Consider the following 22608-nt stretch of genomic DNA (forward strand, 5'->3'; position numbering starts at 1 on the left):
ATTGCTCAGTTTACTGTTTGTACTAATGCAGCACTTGGGATCCCTTTCTGTGAGCCAAGTTCCCCTTGTGCTGCACACTGACCAGATGCATTGCTAGTCAGGATGGTCTCTGTGCCTAGTACAGAGGGATCCCATTCTTAGTTGTTCTTTGGAAACTAATACACACGATTAATATGAACAAAGAGTTATTAGCAATTAAAAAAAACTAGATAAAAAAATGCTAACAAAAATTGAAAGGAAATCATATTGGGTAGAACTTTGTAATCCAGCGGTTGTAGTATTCACTGCTAGTCCTCATCTCTGCTCCATAGACTATGTATTGGTTGTATATTAAATAGCATTTTCACATATAAAATAAGGAAACAAAAGTTAAAATCACCATTTGGTTTTAAATATTGGAATCTCTTTTGTGCTTTGGCCTCAGTCCTCTTAGTGTGTGAACCAGAGCAAGTCACTGAGAGTGCTTATGCATGCATCTCCAATGGGCTTCTTGTTGGCAGAAGCTAAAAATCCAGCTTTGCTCTTTACTGTCAAAGTGGAGTGGTTCTGACCAAGCTCAAAAGCGTAAGTGCATGTCTCGGGATATTTGTGATCAAAAAAGAATGCAGGTAATACGCTAAATACCTCCATGGTTAGGTGGATGTGAAACAGGGATTTCTGAATCACAGTGTTGACCATGTGAAGCCTGCTCTGTCCTTTTCTTCTTTGGACTTGCCCCTGATGCTAGTGTAATACATGGTTTTCACTGTGAGTCTTGATTTCTTCAGTTTTTCATTTAAGCTACAAACTGATAACACTTTCTTGTGATTCACGTACAGAGAGCAGAAAGAACAGCTACAGAAGTTGAAAGAGTTTAAACCTGACATTTCCACACAGGACTCTCCAAGATCACAGAACACAAGCACAAGGCCGGGTGCCTTTCAGGTAAATTCATCTTGTGTTAATAACATGCTGATAGTAATTACAATTGGTGTGTATGTCAGATCAGTTCTAGACTCTGATAGTCAAACTTCTCTGTGGAATGCCTCCCCAGCAACCCTTACAACCTCATCAATCTTCTGTTGAGGCAAAGCAACTTCTTAGTTTCTTTAGAATTTCCAAAGCCTTTCTACCCATTCAGTCCACCATGTCTTTTGAGCATGACCCACTGGGGACAGTAGCACATGAGGTTCAGCAGCACAGATTGCTGTGGAATGATGTGCCAGAAGAGGTGAGCTCTTCCAAAACGGGGACATAAGGCTCACAAGAAGACCCTCCTCTTCCTTGCCTAGGTTCTGACATCTTGCTGTGCTTTTCCTACTCTAAGAGCTCTCTCCTCTTTGAAGTCAGAGAAATTTGAGGATACGTCCATTAGAAACTGAGAGATTTCAATGTACAGTGGGCATTAGCTTTCTGTTTGCTGTCTTCATTGGAAATTCTCATTATCCTCTCGAATACCATAAAGTGCATGGAAGCTCACGTTTGTGTACCTCCATGACTTCATCTCCTGTTGTGATGCAAGCTATTCCTCTGCTGCTTAATCTCCTGGTTGGTTCTGGGAACTCTTCTCAGCTGCTTATATTTGTTTTTTTGATAATTCGTACTGGGTCAGAAGCCACCTGAACTTCTGCAGTCATGTTAACTCAGGTTTATAAATCCTTCCTAGAATGAATAAACAATTGTGTTAAATGTATGTTGGAGGAGATACCTGAGTCAATGCACAGTCTTTATTCTTCATCACATCTTAACCCTGGCATTACTGGTACCAATAAATTTAGCCATAATAACCTCTGGGTCTGACATTCAGCTGGACCAAGCTTTGTTTGTCTCTCCCTCCAGAGGAGTGTTATGCAGTGAATGAGGCAGTGCAAGTTTTCTTTTTACCTAGGTGACCTCTTCCTTGTTTACAGTGTCTATAAAGTAAAGTAATGGAACAGATTTGCTACCAAGAACTGCAGGTATGTTGATGCCTTTAGGAAATGACTTTACTCAACTTCGGTATTTTATATCTCAGACTACTTCACCCATCTGCCTAGAGCTATTCAAACAACTTTCGTCTTTCTTGGGATTCCTGCCTTCAGATTTCTGCTGTGACTTTGAACCATAACTACAAAGTTCAGCTTTGTCTCTACAACCATTCTGCAAGTTCTGTTGCACGTTGCTAATGAGGCTGCCTGTAATTTGGCATCTGCTGTGATGCTGTCAAGACTCTTGTGACACAGCACATGGGGTTCCATGGGGATCTTTGGTTCATGAAGGGGTTTGTTTTGTTTTTTCACTGGGCAAGACCCCCATTTCTTATGTTGATCTGATGTTGATTTCATTAAGGGGGTTTCCAGGTGTTTCTGCTCTCTGGGAACTTTTCCAGTGACTTCCAAAAAGAAGCTGACCTTATCAATCCTTTTGTGCCTCACCAAGCTGCCCTACTTTCAGACTTTTTCAGCCTCTTCACAGACAGCAGGAATCTTTGCAGACAGCAGGAGTCTGGGAATAAAACCGTAGACACTTTTGAACTGAGATAGGCCTACTGGAGCTTAAATTGGTAAGGTTATTTTGAAGGAGAAAATAACTAGTATTTAAGCCTTCACATAGTGAACAAACACCAAATTAATTCAAGCCACCAGTTCTTGAAATATTGCCCTCCTACCTGTAGCATCTTGATGGAGGTACTGGAAAATGCTTATGATTTGATTGCCATTGTGCTTACTGACTTACAGAGGATGAGAGAGGTTAGTTTACAGATCTACATTAAAAGTGCTTTCTGCATCTAGGTCTCTTCTCAGCTATCTTCAGAGGCACCAGTAGAAGCCCAAGCTATTAAACCTTCTCCTGCTGTTATTATAAAGCCTCCCGTGTTGTTCAGACAGCCCACCCCTGTGACAAGACCAAGTGCCCCACTGACAAGGCCTGCTACACCTATGACAAGGCCACATGCTCCAGTTTCTACAACTACAACCCCAAGTCATGGTCAGTCTTTAAAACCATCACCTTCTACTGTGGAACAGGAACGCTGGGATGAGGATTCTTTCCACGGACTCTGGGACACAAATGAGGATAAAGGAGCAAATATGGAGTACGAGTTGTGTAAACAGGAGTCAATGATGCCTCCACCCGTCTCCTCGCCTGTGAAAGTACCTGCTGTTCACACCTCTGTTCCGTCAGCTGTACCAGTGTCCCTTCCTCCAGTTATTCCACCAGTTCCTAAAGCACCTGTAATTCAGCAAACTGTGGATTATGGCCACGGGCGAGGTGGGTATCACAGTATATTTGTTTGATCTGTAATGGAGAGTTAATTAGTCCTCCTAGCTTCTTTCTTAAGGAGTGTGTCACACAAAGCATGCCGTAGATGTTCTGCAGTTGACCTGTAGGCTGTGTACATTGCTATCTAGTGCCAAACAATGCCGTTTTAAGGAGTCTGTAACCCACAGCCTTGAGTTTAATGTTTTCTTCAATGCTGTGGTAATGAGCTATTTCATGTGAACTGAATGGTGTATAGCCACGACTGCTTCTAATAAACACCAACTGATGTGATCACATCAATGTGTTATATTTAGATTGATACTGATGCTTTCCCTTAATCCCTTTGTAGCTGAGTATGGACATAACCGTGCTAGATGGTACTTTGGATTTTTATAGTTCTTAGGTGTGACCTAGTAACTTAAAGCAGAATGTGACTGGTGTTTGCATGATTTATGTACTGCTTAATGGGTGTGAGGTACCCTCTAGACAGGGAGGGGGACAAAGTCCTAGTTCTGAAGAGCATACACCCCAAACAGGCATTTAACACGTAGACAGTGAAGGGCTCTGATTTTTGGTATTGATCTTATCAAAGCTGAAATTCAACACTAAGTTTTTTAAATATAATTTATTTCCCTCATACTTCGTTTTTAACAGGAGTGAAATCACGTCATAAAGAAGTTCTTAAATTGTGCGTTGTCATTTAAAGAGCGTTTTTTCTCTAAGGTGCCATAACATGAATTGAAGCCATATCGATTCCATTAAGTAGATATTTTACTAAAAGCTGTTAGGAAAAATTGTCACTGTTAGGAATCTAAATTGAGAATTTCAGTTAATATTCTTGACATTACAATAGTTCTATGAGTTATTGAAACCTTCAGAGCATTTTAATGTTCATAATCTTCTGACCATGCATGCTACCTGAACTCATCTGAAAAGGCAGAAGTCCCATGCAGTATGCATAATTACACACACACACACAAACCCATTTCAGGCCTTCAAAACCATGGTGCTGTTTATTTATGTGTAGGTTTTTTTGCATTATCCATTAAAAGAAATTTTTATAAGTTATTCCAGTCACTTTTAATGCTATTGACAGATGGCTTTTCATGACAGAGACAAGGAAATTGAAGAGGGGCATTTTAACACTTTATTTTTTTATTATTTTTTAACCAGATATAACCACCAGTAAAGTGGAACAGATTCCATATGGGGAGAGGGTAACCCTGCGTCCGGAACCTCTGCCAGAGAGGCAAACATTTCAAAAAGGTAGAGTGCTTGGCTAGCTCTCAGGCAGTTAGTTAACTCTCAAGAAAAGTTGTAAGGCACTAAAAGCATATTTTAAACTAAGTAACTCTTGTTTAAGCTAGAACCACTTTATTTTCTTCAGAGGCCCATTAGAATGACAATTCATATTGTCAAGAGAAGTAATACAGTCAATGACCTAGCCACTTTAAAAATTCAGTTTTGTAGCTTTGAGTAGGATTGTATGATATGGTTGTATGTTACAGTTTGGAAAAGATACTCAGTGGCTGATTAAGTCCATTCTAGCCCTCGCATCGTATGTTTCTGTGTACTTTTCTTGCACTCTTGTTTGTTGCTTTTCCTTCAAAAATAATAAATTCAGAGTATATTTTAGTAATTTGGATTTCCATGGGTTTCTCTTTTCAGAGCACCCTGGTCGTTACAACAGAGAAAGAGATCGTGAGCCTTATTTTGAGCGTCAAGGTAATTCCAATGCAGATCATCGGGATTTCAAGAGAGACCGGGACTTGCACAGAGACCGTGGTTCTGTGGACTATGAACGAGAGAGGTTTGAAAAAGAGCGGCATCCCCGAGATGATAGGTACGTGGGTTTGGAACACTACTGAAATCAATACAATTCAGGCTGTATTGAGTATCAGGCTGTCCATTTTTCACTTCTCTCTGGAATCCGTAGTAGAAATTCTAGAAATACACAAAATACTCTTTTGGCAGGGTTATTCCTACTACACCTTCAAGGACTCAGTCTTACCGTGACAAGAAAGACCATCCCTCCTCCAGGCGGGGTGGTTTTGAAAGACCACCATATGAACGAAAGACAGATCGTCCAGCATATGATCATGGGCCTTCCATGTTTGGAGGTACAGTTTCTCAATCTTGAAGCTAGAATATTACAAAAAATATGGACTCACAGAGGTAAAGATTAATTGGGAGAAAATTAATTTGCAGTATTTCTTTGTTCAGATTATTTGGGCGGTGTCATGTAGTTTTGTTTCTCAGTGGTGATGGTGTCAGGAACAGAACAGTTATATACTCTGCTAAAAAATGTCTTTGATTGCAATAGGTTCAAGATTAGAAATTTGAATTATTTTGGGGACAAATCTGTGAATTTATCCTAAAATAATGAAGGTCTGTTTAAATCAGCTCAGCTGGGTATGAACTTCTTAATTTTTTTGTTTTACTGAACTAAGAAAATTCTTCTGTCCAAACACTGGAATTTGAAGGTGATCGTAGAAATTACCCTGAGGAAAGAATTCCTATTTCTGCTCCATCAATGCCCCGTCAGCCACCACCTGCTCCACGAGTGGAAAGGAAGCCAGAATCTAAAAATGTAGATGACATTTTGAAGCCACCAGGACGGGATAGCAGGCCGGAGAGGGTGAGTATGTGTTCTGAAAGCAACAATTGGTTTCTACAACATCTGTATTCAGATAAAATGCTTATGAATGTAATATGTTGGGAACAAGCCTATATTTGAGGAAGCTGTGGAAATTCTCTTGATTCTTTTGCAAATGCCTAGAGCGTTGTAGCATAGCTATTAGGAGTCCACAGGAGATGTAAACTTCCTGGGAATGCTAAGATGAAATTCCTGTTAGTGGGTAATGTTAATGTGTTTTAGACTCCTCTGAGATCTTCACTTGGGTTTTTGATGTATTGGAGGAAAGACTTGGCTTTACACAGAGGCAGAGATTTGACAATGCACCATATAAAATAAGAAAGAACAAGATTCAGTCTATAAAACATTTAGACAAGTTTCATTCAGTTAATTTTACCTGAACCAGATCTATAACATCTTACACAGTTTAAGCTGCTGAGATGATTAACATCATATACTCCTATTCTGTGAAACTACTACCATTCCTCACAACCTGGTTTGTAAAATAAGCAGTGAGGCATGGTACTGGCTTTGCTTGATGATATGCAAAAGTGTCAGCACAGAGCACATAAAAGAAAATTTTTGCAAAAGAGATTCTGTTAAATGTAGTACAGTATCCTATCTTCTTACACAATCTTTGTTTCAGATTGTAATCATAATGAGAGGGTTGCCTGGCAGTGGGAAGACACATGTAGCAAAACTCATCAGGGTATGTAAACAACCACTTGCTGTGTAGTGCTGCTTGTCTTTTATGTGTGCTTCCTCTGCTGTTTTCTTTCTGTTTGTCTGGAATTTCAACCTGTTGTTATTTCATGTTCCATGTCTTCATATGGCCTGTGAATCCCATCCACTATTAGCAAGTGTGAAGTATACTGGTCTCTTCTTGGTTTGCAATAGAGCAAGGAACTGCTGCTTGCCAGAAGTGTTTTGAAGATCCTCTGTAGCAGAATGGAATATTTACAGCAAAAGTATGTGGGTTTTTTTTGCTTTCTTCCCAGGATAAGGAGGTAGAGTGTGGAGGACCTGCACCAAGAGTGCTCAGCCTGGATGACTATTTTATCACTGAAGTAGAAAAAGAAGAGAGAGACCCAGATACAGGGAAAAAAGTGAAAAAGAAGGTACTTTTAATTCCGTTTCTTATCTTGACAAAGAAACAAGACAGTGGCAATCAGAATTTCAGTCTGTCTCTTTGGAAAAGTGCAGAGGTCTGTGGGCTGTTTCACAAAACAAATCAATGTAACAAGGCAGAATGGGCAAAATCTGAAAAGTTGGCCTGGAAGATGTTTTTCTCATACCAATGTACTTTGTGGTCATGACATTCAGCAGTTGAACATTAGCAATTTAATAGGTTTCCTCTTTCTTAAATGCTTTTGTCCCTGATAAAGGTGATGGAGTATGAATATGAAGCTGATATGGAAGAGACCTATCGTACCAGCATGTTTAAAACTTTCAAAAAGACCTTGGATGATGGCTTCTTCCCCTTCATTATCCTTGATGCTATCAATGATAGAGTGCGACATTTTGAACAGTTTTGGAGTGCTGCAAAAACCAAGGGTTTTGAGGTAATGGAGCCTAAAAAGCATTTGAACTTGCTAGCACCCGTATGCTGGTATTTCTAAACTTTTGAATGCAAAGTCCACATTCAGGAAAAATGCTGTGGTCTACAGTTACAAATTTACCTTTCTTAGAATGTGCAACTGCAGAGTGTATCACCAGGTAGAAAAAGAGCTCTAAAAACTGATTTACAATATTCAGTATTGTCTTTCTCTTTCTAGGTGTACTTAGCTGAAATGAGTGCAGATAACCAGACGTGTTCCAAGAGGAATATTCATGGACGCAAGCTAAAGGAAATCAGCAGGGTAACTGTATACATCTGGAGTCATAGGATTAATGATAGGTTTCATTGTGCTTTCAGGCCTGCTGGTGTTGGAAAACTAGATCTCTTTTAGACTACATAATGCTTACACTTTTCCTCTAAGAAGAGCTGGTAGTTATGTCATTGGATTGAAGTTACTTTTCTTAAGTACAGATACATCTTGTTTGTGATCAGAAACCCAATTTTCCATTGAATCTGTTACATTTTTAGAGGTGCTTCATTTTTGTTTGTTTTTTGTTAGATGTCTGATCACTGGGAGGCAGCACCACGTCACATGATGCGTCTGGACATTCGTTCTCTATTGCAGGATGCTGCTATTGAAGAGGTGAGAATCTCTGCTTGTTAAAATTACAAATTATGTAGATGTGACTATACTGAAAATTCAAAGCAGAGAAAGGTGATCACAACAGGGCGGTTATACTTGGCACTGTAGAAACCTAGAATCGCTGTGTCAGACAAGTGTATTCCATTATTCTTATCAATTATACAAACATGAAGGTACATGTTACTTTTTATGACCTTTCTGGAGCCCAGATTTACGCATCTTTGAGCAAGAGTTGAAGCCATTTTGCTCTTAGCAACTGTTGAGTACCGATTAAAGAGGTAATCTGCTCTCTCAGATAAAACTCAGCACATTTTCAGGTTACTGGATTAATTGGATCATAATTTGAGGAAGTAGTTTGGTAAAATAAGTAAATAAACAAACTTGATCTCCTCTCGGTCCCTGCTTTGAAAAACACAGACCTGTAGCAGAGAATGAAGAAATAAATAACATGTAGCAGAAGATTACACTTGCTGTAGAAGTATGCTACCTTTTTATTCCATTTGCAGTTTGCTATGACATGCATCTTTGGTGTGTCAGCTTTCTGTATTGTTGCATTCTTCTTTGGCAGATGTTTCAGGAGCTCTGGGAATAAATTAGTATGTTAATTGTATGGTCATCATGAATGTATCATAGCTGCATGTTGCAGTCAGAACGGCTCTTGCCATGACCATAGAAACTGGTGAACTGCCAAAGTAGGAAGAGAGTTTACTCTTTGCAGTTTGTCAGGAGGTCAGCAGGTTATTTTTGAATCTCCAAATTCTTTGTATCAGAAAATAGTAGTCTTCAAGAGGACAGCAAAAGGCTGAGCTTTCATGTAGACTCAAGGGCAGATCTGGGATTTACTCTCTGTGCATCAGGGTTTTACTAATGGTATGAAGAACTGTACATACTTGGAGAGTTTTAAGTATTCCACAGTATACACATGAATCCTCATTAGAGATGTGAACTTCAGAAAGTATTTCATTAGATGGGCAGCGTTAGATGTATGTCTTAAAGCATCCATTTTCTTTATCATGTTAATCACTGTGGTTATTATTTTTCACTGTAATACATAAATATATAAAAGATCAAGGCTTGATAGAGATGTTCTGTGCAGAGAGCACCATTCCAGTGATGTGTATATGGCAAGTTTAAGATCTCTTCCTGAGATTACAAGTTTTGAAATGTGATTGTGTAGGAAACAAGAGAAGTATCGTACTGTTACAGATACTGGTAGCACAAACAATGCATGTGAAGGAAGAGAATAAATGATTGCTACTTTCCCGCACAGTTTGTCACTCTGTAGCTAGAAGGGAACCTGTGTCCGAGGGAAGCCAAAATGGAGCCAGTATTCATATATATTGCATCATCATACTTTCCAAAATGAATCCTTTCTTTCCTATTCTATTTAAACTTGGAATCCTCTAATTACCCTGCTAAAAAGATAATACTTAGAAGTCAAGCAGTGCCTTGTAAGTCAGTGTTTATGCTTTGGAACAGGTGGAGATGGAGGATTTTGATGCAAATATTGAAGACCAGAAAGAAGAAGTCAAGAAGGATACAGCAGAGGAGGAAGAAAGTGAACTGGTAGGAGACACATCAGCCATCTCTAACAAAATGTTTGTTAATGTGTCTGAGGGAGAATCTCAGCCTTATAAATGCCAACCCATTGCCATTCTTAGCAGTGTGATCCTAATACACACATTTCTAGTCATTTGTTCCTTAAACATTTCTAGGAGAACTTTAATGTTAAATCATGTTATTCCTAACTGTTTGGGTTTTTTTAAGAATCTGTGAGTATATGCCACAAACAGCATTATCAGTGGAGCGTGGTGACATGCCTCTTACAGACATTTATAAATTGCAGTACACTATAGCGCTGTCTTCCAGATTATTTAGGAATTACACTAAGTGGATGGATGGGAAGAATGGGTAAAGATTAATTTAGCTTATTTCCTTTCACGTGTCTAAAGAACTCTTCTTGACTGTCACAGTATATGACAACAGTTATGAAGAACAATGCTTTCTCTGCCAAAGTTTGCTGACTTTGTCAATAGGTATTTCCAGGTTGAGGGATTAGGTCTCTTGGATAAATGAAGGTTAGAGAATTGCCCTGAGGGGCTGGCATTTTAGGTATGTATTTAAAAGTCTACAGAAGGCTTCCTAATGTAACTTCTTGGTATGTGTTGGAGCTGCAACTGGTCAGTGCTTGATGACTTGAATGTGTCAAACCCCGGTTCCCACAACCAAGCAGTTAAACTCCAATAAACAGGAAGTAACCAAAAACATCTGAGATGAGCAAAGTCCTTTTTCTTAATGGAAACTTACTGTTCCTCAGGAGTGGCAGTTTAGAAAGCAGTTGAAATACAGACTTTTAAAATAAAGCTTAGGAAGAGTGGATCTTAATAAACATCTGTTTTTTGCAGCATGACTCATTTATTCTCTTCACTAAATTATTCTTTGGCACAGAGTATGAAACTGCATAAAGTGTGGTTAGAACATTTCAAAGATGCATCCATGTTTACAAGAATATGGCTGCTAGCCTCATTTCTTAGAAATGAGCTATATCTAGAAGAGAAAGTTGTCTTTAGCTTTTGAGACATCTGTGCATAAATGTGTGTGTGTATGTGTGTGTTTATGGGCTCTGGGGAATGTCCTAATGTACAGTACATGTAACAATAGGTCTTTATGAGACGAGGAGAAAGCTTGGTGGTGAAAACTATGCAAATTATTAATAACTAAAAGTAATCTACATATAAGAATGTTTTCTATTCAGATTCACAAGAGATGAAAAATAGCAAAGAATTACCTGTTGTATGTAATGTCTGCTATTCAGTCACCTCTCAGAGAGGTATGTCAGACAGAAAGGTGGAACAGTACACTGTATTTGGTATCTGTCGCCTTCCTGAGAGCAGTTGGTAAGGGTTCTTCAATTCATTTTGCTGCATTTAATCCTGTGGAAAAAGAGAGGTCTGAAGCTCCTGCCATCTGGCAGATGTCCTTGAAATATCCAACTGTCTTGTACCAAAGGATGAAGCCTGAATCTTTTCTTATCCTATCTGAGGACCGGGATATTGTACAGATTCAGCACATAATAGGCTGTTTCACACCATCAAAGTCACTCTTTTGTTGCTATTATCAACTCCCATAGGGTTGTTTGTAGCATTCATACAGTTCTTGCTTTTCTGTGCTTGATGGTATGAATTATTGATGCATTTAACTTAGTGTTCTAATCAGTGTATCAACATCACTGTGTTCAATACAGGCTATTAGTTGTGGTGTAAACTTTCTGAGCAAATTTTAATGTGCAACTTGGTTTAGAAGTATAAACATACATATATACATAAAGTTTATTTGTTAAAATATTGCAGCACAAACTGTCTTAGTTTGTATTAATTACAGACTTGATTAAAAGCAATAAAATACAGAGATCTGACAATCTCAAGTCACCGATATATGCTTGATAGAAAAAAGGTCTTTCATGGATTTTGGAAGAGCAATGCTGAACATAATCAAAAGCAGTGTAGCTCTCTGGAATAGTACACTCTAATTTAGTAATCTTTAGCATTAACAAATCCACATATATGTTTACCACAGTGGAGGCAACCTATAAATAGAGCAGGAAAGAAGTTAGTGTAATAAAATTGGTCTGTGTATTGTTTGTTTTCTTGTTGAAATCTTCTAGAGTAGGTCTTTTCCCTCTCTATTAAAAATCATTCTTAAAATAATGAAATTCTCCCAGGGGTTCCATTTCACTACATTGAGCTTTTCATGTGATTGCAGAGAAACATCAGTGGTTTTATACCCAATCTGAACAGCTGAAATGAGTTATAAGGGGTTGCTTAGTAAGGATTTACTTGTCCAAGAGTATAAAATTAAAAGATAACAAGCAGATACCTAAAATAAATACTTTCCTGCCAAATTTAATATCATTATGCTCATTTACAAGGAACAAACTGGCTAAAGATCATTACACATAAAACATATGATGACATTATTTGTAGGGAAAAAGTGTTTTTAAAAAATCGTTGCACTAAGGTTTATTTTAAAATAAAAAATAATACTTAAATCTTAGTCACTCAGCAGATACTCTCATTTAAACTAAAAAACAGAATTTTGTTTAGTGTGGACTAGCCACTCATACAAGAGTTTAGTATGCCCCTTTAAAAGGATCATTATGTGAAGCTTGTGTGTAGTAAATCTGGGAATATATTCTTGAAAACTTATGACTGTGGTAACTTTTTCATTTGTATTTGTAAAGCTCTGAATATTCTTTATGTCAGATAAATTGTGTTGCAATAACTTTGCTACCTGGGATAATATAGTAACTGTGCACACAGTGCCATTGCTGTCTGTTAGACTCATTCCGGAGTTCTGTGTTTGCAGAGGGCAGCACTCTTGTAATGATTTGCAAGGGCTGCTAAAATCACTGAATGGGAAGTGGATGCAGAAGTTCTGGATACTGAATAATTTGTGTCCTTCATCTGATAACAAGAATTGTGCCTTACAAAAAGAAATACCTTAAGCTCCCATTGTAATGCTGTTTCCAGTTCAAAAGTGATATGCATGTGTGTCTCTCTCTAATCCTCCGAGCTTCTCTCTGTGTATGATTTAGGGTTACATTCCGAAAAGCAAATGGGAGATGGACACTTCTGAGGCAAAGCTAGGTGGGTATTTATTTTTTTCCTGTTTCTTATAGTTGGTATCTTATGATATTTGCAAAACCTGAATTTTTGTTTTTACTGTGCCTCTTTACCAAAGACAAATAAATGTATTGATCTCATACATGTGTCTGAAACCACAAACACATCTATACAGAAATTTGTCTTCTGTCAGAAGCAAGGGAGTTATGACTTTCTAACCATCGCTGTTTTATATACTCATTAATTGTTCTTCCATCTGTTCAAGGAAAGTACTTTGTCTTGAAATTTTAAAAAAGCAGTATTTCTATTCTTTATTCATCTCTTCCGTATTATAAAAAGCAAAGAGTCAACTTACATTGCATTGCATTCTTGTTCATACTGCATACCTTTTTTTCAAGCCTAAATGTCATCAGTAACTTCTTACTTTCTTGGAGACATGCCTAGTACCTAACTGTGTTGAAGATGTTTCTCGCTCTCTAAAATTGACAAGTATGAGGACAAAGTAGTGCCATGCTTTGAAACTGGTTCTGAATTATTAGGCCTCAGTGAATCTTTTCAACAACTCTGATGATGAAAAGTAAAAGTTTATTATGCTTTTCAGTTTCAGGAGTGTACTAGAATTCTTCTTAGTAGGATGCAAAGTGGACTTTCCAGGAGCACAAGGGCACTATTTTTGCTGCACTTTTTGTTCTGATTAGTGCTGCTGGTTGTGTTAAACATAAGTGCTAATATTAGGATTCTGTCAGTCAAAAGCAACTTTGAGGCTGAAATGCGTGTACCACAGCTATGGTGGAAGGTGTACACATGGAAAGAGGTTTCTAGTCATTATGATCAGTTTTGTAGGTTTTGTTTTGGGTTTTTTTGCTGAACAGCAACGGTTCTAAGTGAAGATTTTCTCAGTGCAATCTGCATAAAGCTGCTATTTTCTGTCATGTCTATGAGAAGTAACAAATATCTGAATGGGACGCAGCACACCTTAGCTGTTTGAGGTTTGTTTCTGCATGTGTGGTACAGCCCTGTGTATCATTACTTTCCAATAACCAAAATCACAACTGCACCATACAAATAGCATTAGAATTTTTGGCAGCCTTTCATCTTTTGCTGTTAACTGCTTAGCTGCACCATCTCTTCTGCTGCTGCGTTGTCTTTTAAGTCATTTAAATATTTGTGGAATATATTGACATTGTGGCACCTACAGTACTACTGGAGGAGCCTTGTACTCAATGATTCTGATGCATCAGACAGCTAGGCAGTTAGAATTAATTCAGGATTGCTCTGCGTTTTTGTTATGGGAGTTGATTGTTTTAATATCTTAAGATTATTTCTTAAGTTTATAACTTTTTTTTTCCCCAATTATGTATGAAATCATAGTACTGGAAAACTGCATTGTTGAAGAATGTGCTGATACATTGTGTTGTGTTCCAAATAACATAGACTTCTTTAAATACTGAGTTCTAGGAACAGATGTGTTGCGCTGCATACAGTGAACCTTAAGTCATCCTGCGCATTTTACAAATATCACAGGAGTCCAGAGTGTGTTCTAAAAGTATTTATGTGTAGTTTCAAGCAATGTGGAGGCTGTGACTGCAGCAGAAAGTTACATACAGCTTTCAAAATTTCCCTCTCTCACCCTCAAATACTGCTAACAAATAGAAACAAAGAACTGTGTTGTGTTTCTTTCTATATGAAAACTCCATAATATAAAATACAGGATTTTTGTGTGGTTGCCACTTAAATGTAGAATGGGAAGCAAGCAGCAGAGTCAGTTTTATACTAAAGTTAGTTACTTGCAAGGCTGTTGCAACTTGAACAATCAAACTCCATTAACAAACTGGATGTTAGCATGCTGCAAGACACAGATAGAGATGCTGAGGTCTTTCTATTAAATCTGTATTCATGATTTTGCTTTTATAACTACCCTCTAGATTCATTTTAATAAATATATATTTATAAAAATGCAAATTTATAAATATAAATTAAAAGTAAATTCTGACAGAACATACATTTAGAAAAAGCCTAGCATTCCTATGTAATTAATGCTGTTTCTTTGAAACAAGGGCACGGGCAAACAACTTTTAGCTCAAGGTATGCATTGTAAGCACTTGCAGTCTGTGAGTAAGAATTATATTTAATTTACAATAAGACGTTGTTGTAGATGACCAATTAAAATTATTTCCTGAAAGGCATGTAAACTGTGGTATGCACTTGTTATTCCAAAGTTGAGTTACTTCCCGGGAACTGGCCTGCCCATTAGGTTTATTGCGTTAGTCCCACAGGGCACACATTTGCAGCAGTGATGTAAGTGCAGAATCCAAAACCAACACTGTAAGTCTTGTTTTGCTTTTTTGTTTTCTTTCTGAATAGATGATGTTACAGGAAAGCACAATAAGATCTTGCTGTTTGTAATAAGCCTCGGAAAAGGTCTGAAAAGTTTGAGTTTTTTAGCTGCAAGGCTGACTTGTGACAATCACCTTACCGTTCACCCCAGAGCTCTTGCTTTAGTTCAAATTTACTTTGGCAGGGGTGATGCATTCCTCTGAGTATGTGTGTGGTATATATCATTTCCTTATGTGTTGTGAGCACACAGCCACATTTTTATTCTAAAGATTAATTGCTGGTCTGTCTCAGTGCATAGCGCACATGGGTTCTTGTATTTAAATTTACAGAAATGGACTTAGATTTTTAAAATTTGACTATATTCAAAGTCTTTAGAGCAATACTGTTTCAAAGTGTGGCTTAGTGGGAAGTTCTGCAAACTTTCAGGAAAGAAGAAATGAGGTCTGGCATAGCTGAAGTTTTGATACCATTGTAAAATTTGCTCTAGAACGCACATAATGTTTTACATAAAACTTTGTGGCTTTTGTATAAGAAGGGCAAAAATTTAGCTGATTGATTCATTTAGTTTTTGAAGGAGCTAATTAAATCAGTTACTTTCAGATGCTTTATTATTAAAATTCTAAAGGTGAGTTTCTAAGTTCTGCGGGTTTTCAGAAATGCTGCTACTTCATTGTTATTAAATGGAAATGCTAAAATGATGTTTGATAGTTTAACACTAAGTAATCATCTAACATAAATATTCACGAGCACCATTGTTACAAAATGACACCTTGTCTCATTTTCAGAAAAGAATATTCTGAAATAATGCTTTGTGGTAGGCTTTTGACATTTCTGTAGTGTTTCTACTGCATGGCACATGTACCTTGAATCACAATAGTATGGATGGAAGAAGATCCCTCTGGAAAGGCAATCCAGCTTCAGGCGTGGAAGGAGATAAATTCTGTGTAGCAGTAACAAAAAGGAACAGAGGGGAACCTCATACTCTGAACCTCTCCTGACTTCACTGTTGATGTTTAAGAGTTACACAGTTCTTGGTGATGTTTTCAGTTGGTCTGTGTACAGCAGGGAGTGGGAGACTGAACTTTCTTCCACATTGTTAATGAGATGAGCTTGCATCATAGCACGTTGCCTTCCAACAGGAATATGTCTGTGTACAGATACTTGCTGACAGAGTTCCTGAATTTTCAGTTCATGTTCCTAAATACTCCTCAACACATTTGTTGCTCTCCTTCTCATTGTTACTTTTTTCTGGAAACCGTTATGCTATGAATGATCTATGCTGATTGATCTGAGAGTAATACTGAGGAATAGTGCAAGTAAATTATGTGCTGGAGTAACAGAGGAATATTGTATAAATCAATTTTGTCTTCTAGAGGGAGTGCCGTCTTTCTGTGGAGATTGACCTTCAAATTTGGCAGATTTTAATTTAGAGCAAAAGAAGAACCTTAACTGAATTGTGTAACAGGATATCATGTAACAGATACAAATATTCTGCACAGTTTTCTTAAATGGCAGAGAGGATTAAAATGTTTTCTTAGAAGAAATTCTGTATCTGTTCCAGGGAAATGGGGCAAAGGTGGAGTCTTTAAAAATTTTAGAGTTGTATGAGGGAGAAATTACTTCATTAGTTTATGGCATTTAAATTATACTAGCATGTCTACATCACCATTGCCTCACATTATCTCCGTTGTTGCTCTTTTCTCTCCCATATTAAGTAAAAAAATCTCATCTCTGAACTGAGCTTCTTTAAATACATACATTTGAACCTCCTCTTCTGCTATCCAAAAAAAAAAAAATGCTGCCTTGTATTTGGTTTATTTCTGAAGCCTTTTGTGGGTGAATTTAATTACATCAGTGACTTCTGAAACACTGTTACTGACATCACTGGAAATGGTTTGTGGCATATAACTGCCAAGCTTAGTATTCCTTCTGCATATACTTGAATTGTTGGCTTATAAAATGGTAGCATATATCGACAGAAGCACTAGGATTTCCTTTGACTTCTAAAGCCGTTTTTCATTTTCATGCTTTGTTGTTCATAATCTTACAATGAATACTTCATCTCCTTTCCAAAAGCAGTTTGCCACATAATTTCAAGAAGGTGTTGTTTTTTCACTGAAAATAAGTGTCCAAAGAGGAACAAAATTTTAGAACCTAGGAATGGAATTGTTTTTCCTCATGCCTTATCGGTTCAATAAGAGAAAGAAGAAAATTATGACTGTTGGACAAACGTACCGCTCAAATATTCATGACTGACCTCTTGCATGATGAAACAAAATATTCTGAGATATTTTTTTTTCCAGTCCTGGAGGATTTTTTGAGTGTGTTTTCCTTGTGGGGAGAGAAAAAGAAAGGGGGGGGGGGGGGGTCAGGATTTCCAAGGAGCTTTTGTTTAGCAGAAACAGTATCTCAAAAACTTGTCTTTGATGCATTAAATTATATGATCGTCACTTGTTCCCTGATACTGCATGTATGCTATGTTTGACACAGTATTAAACCCCAAATTAGGAAAAATGCTACAGCTTTAGTATTGTGTTCTAATACGGAAAGGTGGATCTGTGGTTCCTAGCTATTGTTGGCTATATTGTACCTGTAAGGACAGAGTCCATATAGTATGAACATCCAGAAGAGCAAGCTTTTCCCCCTCATACAGATAAAAAGACTGAGTGTTATTGCCACACAGTTAATGTGAAAGATCAATAAAGCTTGAAAATGGTGTTGAGTCTTCTTTAGTTTATTTCAACTCTCATCATTCCACCTGTCAAGACAAGCTGGATATACAAGTTCTGCTGTTCATTCTTTTGAAAATTTTTTCCACTCTCGTCTTGTTTGTGTGAATAATAGAAAAAAATTCTTCTTTAACTCTGAGGCTCTGTGTTTGTTCTCAGACAAGCTGGATGGTTTGCGGACTGGCACTAAAAGGAAACGTGACTGGGAAGCAATTGCCAGCAGAATGGAAGATTATCTACAGCTTCCAGATGACTATGATACACGTGCTTCTGAACCTGGAAAGAAAAGGGTAATAAATTTTCAAATGACTTACTGTGTGTATGACCATTTAACAGTCTCTGTGAAAAAGAGTTTGTATCAAGTCACTCAGTGTCTGTGAATATGGCAATTTCACTTGACTCACTTTTCATTTTGCTGTTTCGTTAGGTTCTGTAAGCGAATATTCTTGAGAGTAGGGTCTTCCAGAGGTAAACAGATTGATTATAACAAAGTGAGGAATTGTAGATAATGAAGATGGCATGGCATGACTTCTGAAGTTGAGAATAGAATCGTGCCCCATTTCTTGCTGGGGGAGATGATGCACTTTGTTTCAGAGCAACCTGTAGAGTCCTGTTCTTACACTGTATGTTTTGTGATGAGATAGTGTGACATATAGAGTGCCGTTCCAAGACAAGATGATGATTTTATTGAACTATTTTTTTGTAGGTTTTGTAATAAGTAGGCAGAGAAACAGTATGCTGTTCTTATGTTCAAAAAGCTTCAGCTGAGGAAAGTATCAGCTATGTAGATTTTATATCAAATTGAGTCTTGCAGATGTTACCTCCTGCATATACATTGCATAAAGCTTGGGAGATGGTGTATAAGTGGTTGGCTTCACTTTATATGTTGTTCTGTTCTGAACACAAAATGCTACATCTTCAAATACCATTGTTAAAAAAAGGGAAAAAAATCATAGAGGAAATGAGAGGTAGTAGGAAGAGGTAACACTCTTTTTTTTTGGTCTCCAAAATAAAGACCAGCTTTTGCCACTAAAAGTAATTTGAGTTAACTGTCAGTGTTTGGACTTTGCTTTGTTCTGTCATGTCAAATAGAAAACATGGGTAGTACTGGACAGCATGTGTGAGAGAGATGGAGATAATATGGCACTGGCAGAGGAAGTGATGGTGGAAGAAAGCAGACATTGCTTACCAGCAGGAATGTCTGGGGAAATCCGGGTAGAATGTGGAATAGGGAGGTGCTGGCAGAAAGGTGATAAGGCTATGTCCCCAAGTAACAAATCAGCCTGAATGGGACTAATCAGTTAGGATGTCAAGGAATTGCTCCTCCACTTAATACTTACTGTTTTATTCTTATCCTGCAATGGTGTGTTTCAGCTGAGTTTCTGGACTGTAGCACTTCCATCGTCACCTCTCTTACTCCCTCCTCCCTGTTGCACTCCCTTCCGTTGGTGTCTGGGTTTGTGGGTGAGGGAGTGACTGTATATGTTTGAACAGGATGAATGCAAGTGATCTGCATGACCATGAACAGCCACAGAGGAGATGGCTGCAGCTGTAAAGATGGGAGATAACAAATGCATTAGAAGTTATTTAGTGTAAAGAAATAGTGGAGAGATTTTAAATAGAAATGTATCACAGAAGGAAAGAAAATTGTCCCTCATTCACTCATTCATTGCTGAGTTGCTCTTTAACACTGCCTTTCTGTAGTTTCATAGTCATCTTCTAGATGTTTCTATTGAGCAATTGAAAGACAGGTCATACAGAAAATGAAGAAGCTAAATTAATCTTTGATAATGCTTCCTGCAGAAAACATTGCTTTGAACAGAGACATAATTGTAGTAATTACACTTCAACTCTCAGAATTACAGCATTGAAATGGAAAAGGCTAGTCATCCATACCTTTCTTCAGGGAACACCTGGGATATTCAGTTGAAAATAATGTAACTGGTGTAGTTTCCATCTTTTAAGCATCAGAAAACAAATTAATACTTGCCTGTTTGAATGAAAATTAGTAAAAATTAGAATTCTTGTACTCTTACCTGCAATGGAAAGCCTACACTTGTCTCAGGATTTCTTAAGAGATTGTCCAACTGATAGTATGTTCTCCATAGGTGCGGTGGGCAGATCTAGAAGAAAAAAAAGATGCAGACAGAAAAAGGGCCATTGGTTTTGTCGTTGGACAAACAGATTGGGAGAAGATAACAGATGAAAGTGGTCATCTTGCTGAGAGAGCCCTCAACCGCACCAAGTATATATGAAAAAGAGGTTAAACAGAATTTTGTGCCTTTAAGGTAAGTATTCAGTCTTTCTGCTTGTTTATAGCCTTGATGGTTTTTTAGGGTTTTTTAAGAGTTGAGGTTGCAGTTGATGTCATTGTTAGAGTTCTCCCAGACAAGATTATTTGATTTGGAGGCTTGTATAACAGGTGTTAGCTGTGCCCGTGTCAGCGTGCACCCTTCTGTACAGCATCTAAAAATAAAAGGAGAAGGATTGTCAGCTATCAATCTCCAAACTGTATTAACAGGAAGATTATGTTTTCATTAAGAGTAGTTTAGCTGTGTGCCCAGTCCTGTCTAGTTGAGATTTCGCTTGCTATATTTTAACTCTGACCATGTTAATTGCTGTTTTACTTGGTGTAACAAACTTTTCCTTTCTTTACAGGCCATTTGCTCTGAGGAGAAGTGAACCAAGGTGTCATGAGCATCTTGCATGGGTCATGTCACTCCCACCTTCACGGTTTTTCTTTGTTACTTTAGTTTCAGTAATTTTCTTGAGATATTGGCAGATAAGCAGTGCCCTCAAAAAAAACAACGAATCCCGCTGCTCCTAAATGAGACACAGTTTACTTTTTAATATTTTTGGAGGGGAGGGAGGGGGAGGGCCAGTAGTTTTAGCGGCTGTTTGTGGGATAAAGTGGAAGGATTAGACAGACGTTACCTCCACTGTACCATCACAGAATGTTTATCACCTTTGCTTTGTGGCCGTTCTCGTTTTATACTGTATGTACCTTGTAGCTTATTGTATTAGGAAGCAGAACAATAAATTTCACTATAAACTGTTCTTGGTGGACCATATAGCATGGTTTTTGTTTGACATTTTAAATGTGGTCTTTGTTCACATGTTGACAGTGCTCAGAACTTTCCTTACCTGGAAGAGGTGCTGTGCTCATATTCTGGAATGTGTCCTGTCTTCTAGGTTTATCACCTGCTTTTCTTCTCATAGACAGCTCCATTAAGGCCCCAGATTTTGCTGGCCTTTAGGAGTTATACCGTTCTCATTCTTCCTGGAGAGAAGGCATGATCGTTATTTTTTGGATCCTAGTTTCTCTTATGTCAAATTTTCATTACTACGTGAGTATGAATTCTGTTGGATGGCTCTGAAATACTCGAGGTAGTAATGTATGAAAAACATTTCTTTAATGCTCAACTTGAAAACAGGTACTGTGGAGTTCTCTGGAGGGCAGCCTAGAAAGCTCATTTTGATCTTACTGTGTCTTTTAGTCCACACTGATCCCTGTCAGGGTATTTCATTCCATTCATAAGTCTACTGTCTCATAGAGAAACATCATTAAAAGAAGCAACAAAGACCAGAAGTTATACCCTTCTATTCCTTTAATGTGTTTAGCTTGCTAAAAAAGATAAACAAATAGGAGCCCACACTATTAAAAGTGGTACAAATTCTTCATAGATGCTGGTATATCACTTCTGCACAGCATCAGATTTGCTGATGAAACCTTTCTTCTGTCCTCTCAGGTTTTGAAGCAAATACCTTGTGTTAACAATGTTGTAACTAAGCAAAGTGTTTAAATCTGAAAATACTTGCTGTTTTACTGGTGAACTGATCTTTTTCTCCTGATCTTTCTGAGGGAAGAAAATGAAGTCCTGAATTTCCTTCTCTGCTATTCATTGTTGCTCTCCTGAGTGATTACATTGTGGTTTGCGTCTAGGTTGGTAAATCAGTGAGTTCTGGTGTGGTGGTAGTTCATGCTGTTACAGGAGAGCCGTAATGCTAATAGATGGTTTCGTTTACCATTCTAATGTTTTGGTTGATTGGATGTTTCTCAACCTTGTCTGTGGTGCATGACTGAAAGCTGTTTGGTAAATAGGGAAATAGCTGAACTCGTCTTATGCCCTGAATGTGTTTTAATACAAGAAAATCAATCTCCCTGAATGCAGCATTTTTAAAATGGAAGGTAATAAATATGGATTTTCTGTGTACACATACTATTATGTAGCATATATACTTTCTCTTTTAAACGTTGCTAAGTACTCTTTGAATTCTGACTGAGAATTGTTGACGAACGGAAACTAACAGTTAACAAGAAATCAGTATTTCTGTGGAAATCAGGCAAGCTTTGCTTTGGAGAAGTTACTCTCTCAGGTACATGTAAAATTGGTTTCAGTCTATCCTCAGTTGTCTGTAACAAAACTGAAGTTCTTGTGACACACTGTTGTTACGAGTTGATGCTGTTTCTGGACTTTTAACAACTGATGATGGTTTTGTGTGTATTTTTGGTAATAGACCTGAACTAGATCCTTTTCTAACATTTTCCTTTCCAGGGTAATAATTCTGGAGCATGCAAATGGAAAGCATGTGACAGAACTGATGATACTGTTTACTGATTTTAACCATTTTTAAAATTATTTTAGCAGATAACACCCAGAGAGGTCACACTGTTTATTCTGTGGTACATGTAGAATTAGAGAGATGAGTGGAGATTACACATGAAGTTATACTTTACTTTGAGAACAGAGAGAAAATGTATCAGTCTTCAAGTTTAGGGCAAAATTTCAGTTATGAAAAAGTACTGTTGCAGACTGTCAGACTGTTTGATCGGAACAGGCTGAAAGGCTTGGGGTTTGCTGTTG

The 22608-nt window shown here is 37.8% G+C and overlaps 1 protein-coding gene across 4 annotated transcripts in view; it reads left to right on the forward strand.

The window, feature by feature from the left end:
• YLPM1 (YLP motif containing 1) overlaps positions 1 to 20800 on the forward strand; it is a 39203-nt gene extending 18403 nt beyond the window's left edge. The window contains exons 6-21 of one of the 4 annotated variants that reach the window (XM_074824739.1): positions 819 to 924; positions 2751 to 3228; positions 4393 to 4485; positions 4888 to 5062; positions 5194 to 5339; positions 5670 to 5857; positions 6501 to 6563; positions 6853 to 6972; positions 7240 to 7416; positions 7630 to 7713; positions 7972 to 8055; positions 9535 to 9621; positions 12650 to 12701; positions 17903 to 18033; positions 19852 to 20031; positions 20402 to 20800. In XM_074824739.1, the coding sequence (XP_074680840.1) occupies positions 819 to 924; positions 2751 to 3228; positions 4393 to 4485; positions 4888 to 5062; positions 5194 to 5339; positions 5670 to 5857; positions 6501 to 6563; positions 6853 to 6972; positions 7240 to 7416; positions 7630 to 7713; positions 7972 to 8055; positions 9535 to 9621; positions 12650 to 12701; positions 17903 to 18033; positions 19852 to 19998 (2131 nt within the window). In that variant the 3' untranslated portion in view covers positions 19999 to 20031; positions 20402 to 20800. Of the gene's footprint in view, positions 1 to 818; positions 925 to 2750; positions 3229 to 4392; positions 4486 to 4887; positions 5063 to 5193; positions 5340 to 5669; positions 5858 to 6500; positions 6564 to 6852; positions 6973 to 7239; positions 7417 to 7629; positions 7714 to 7971; positions 8056 to 9534; positions 9622 to 12649; positions 12702 to 17902; positions 18034 to 19851; positions 20032 to 20401 lie in introns of those variants that run through there. The other 3 variants (XM_074824740.1, XM_074824742.1, XM_074824741.1) reach the window with 3 other exon arrangements.
• The last annotated feature ends 1808 nt before the right edge of the window (positions 20801 to 22608 follow it).

Source organism: Strix aluco, chromosome 4 (genome assembly GCF_031877795.1).
Source record: "Strix aluco isolate bStrAlu1 chromosome 4, bStrAlu1.hap1, whole genome shotgun sequence".
Taxonomy (NCBI): Eukaryota; Metazoa; Chordata; class Aves; order Strigiformes; family Strigidae; genus Strix; species Strix aluco.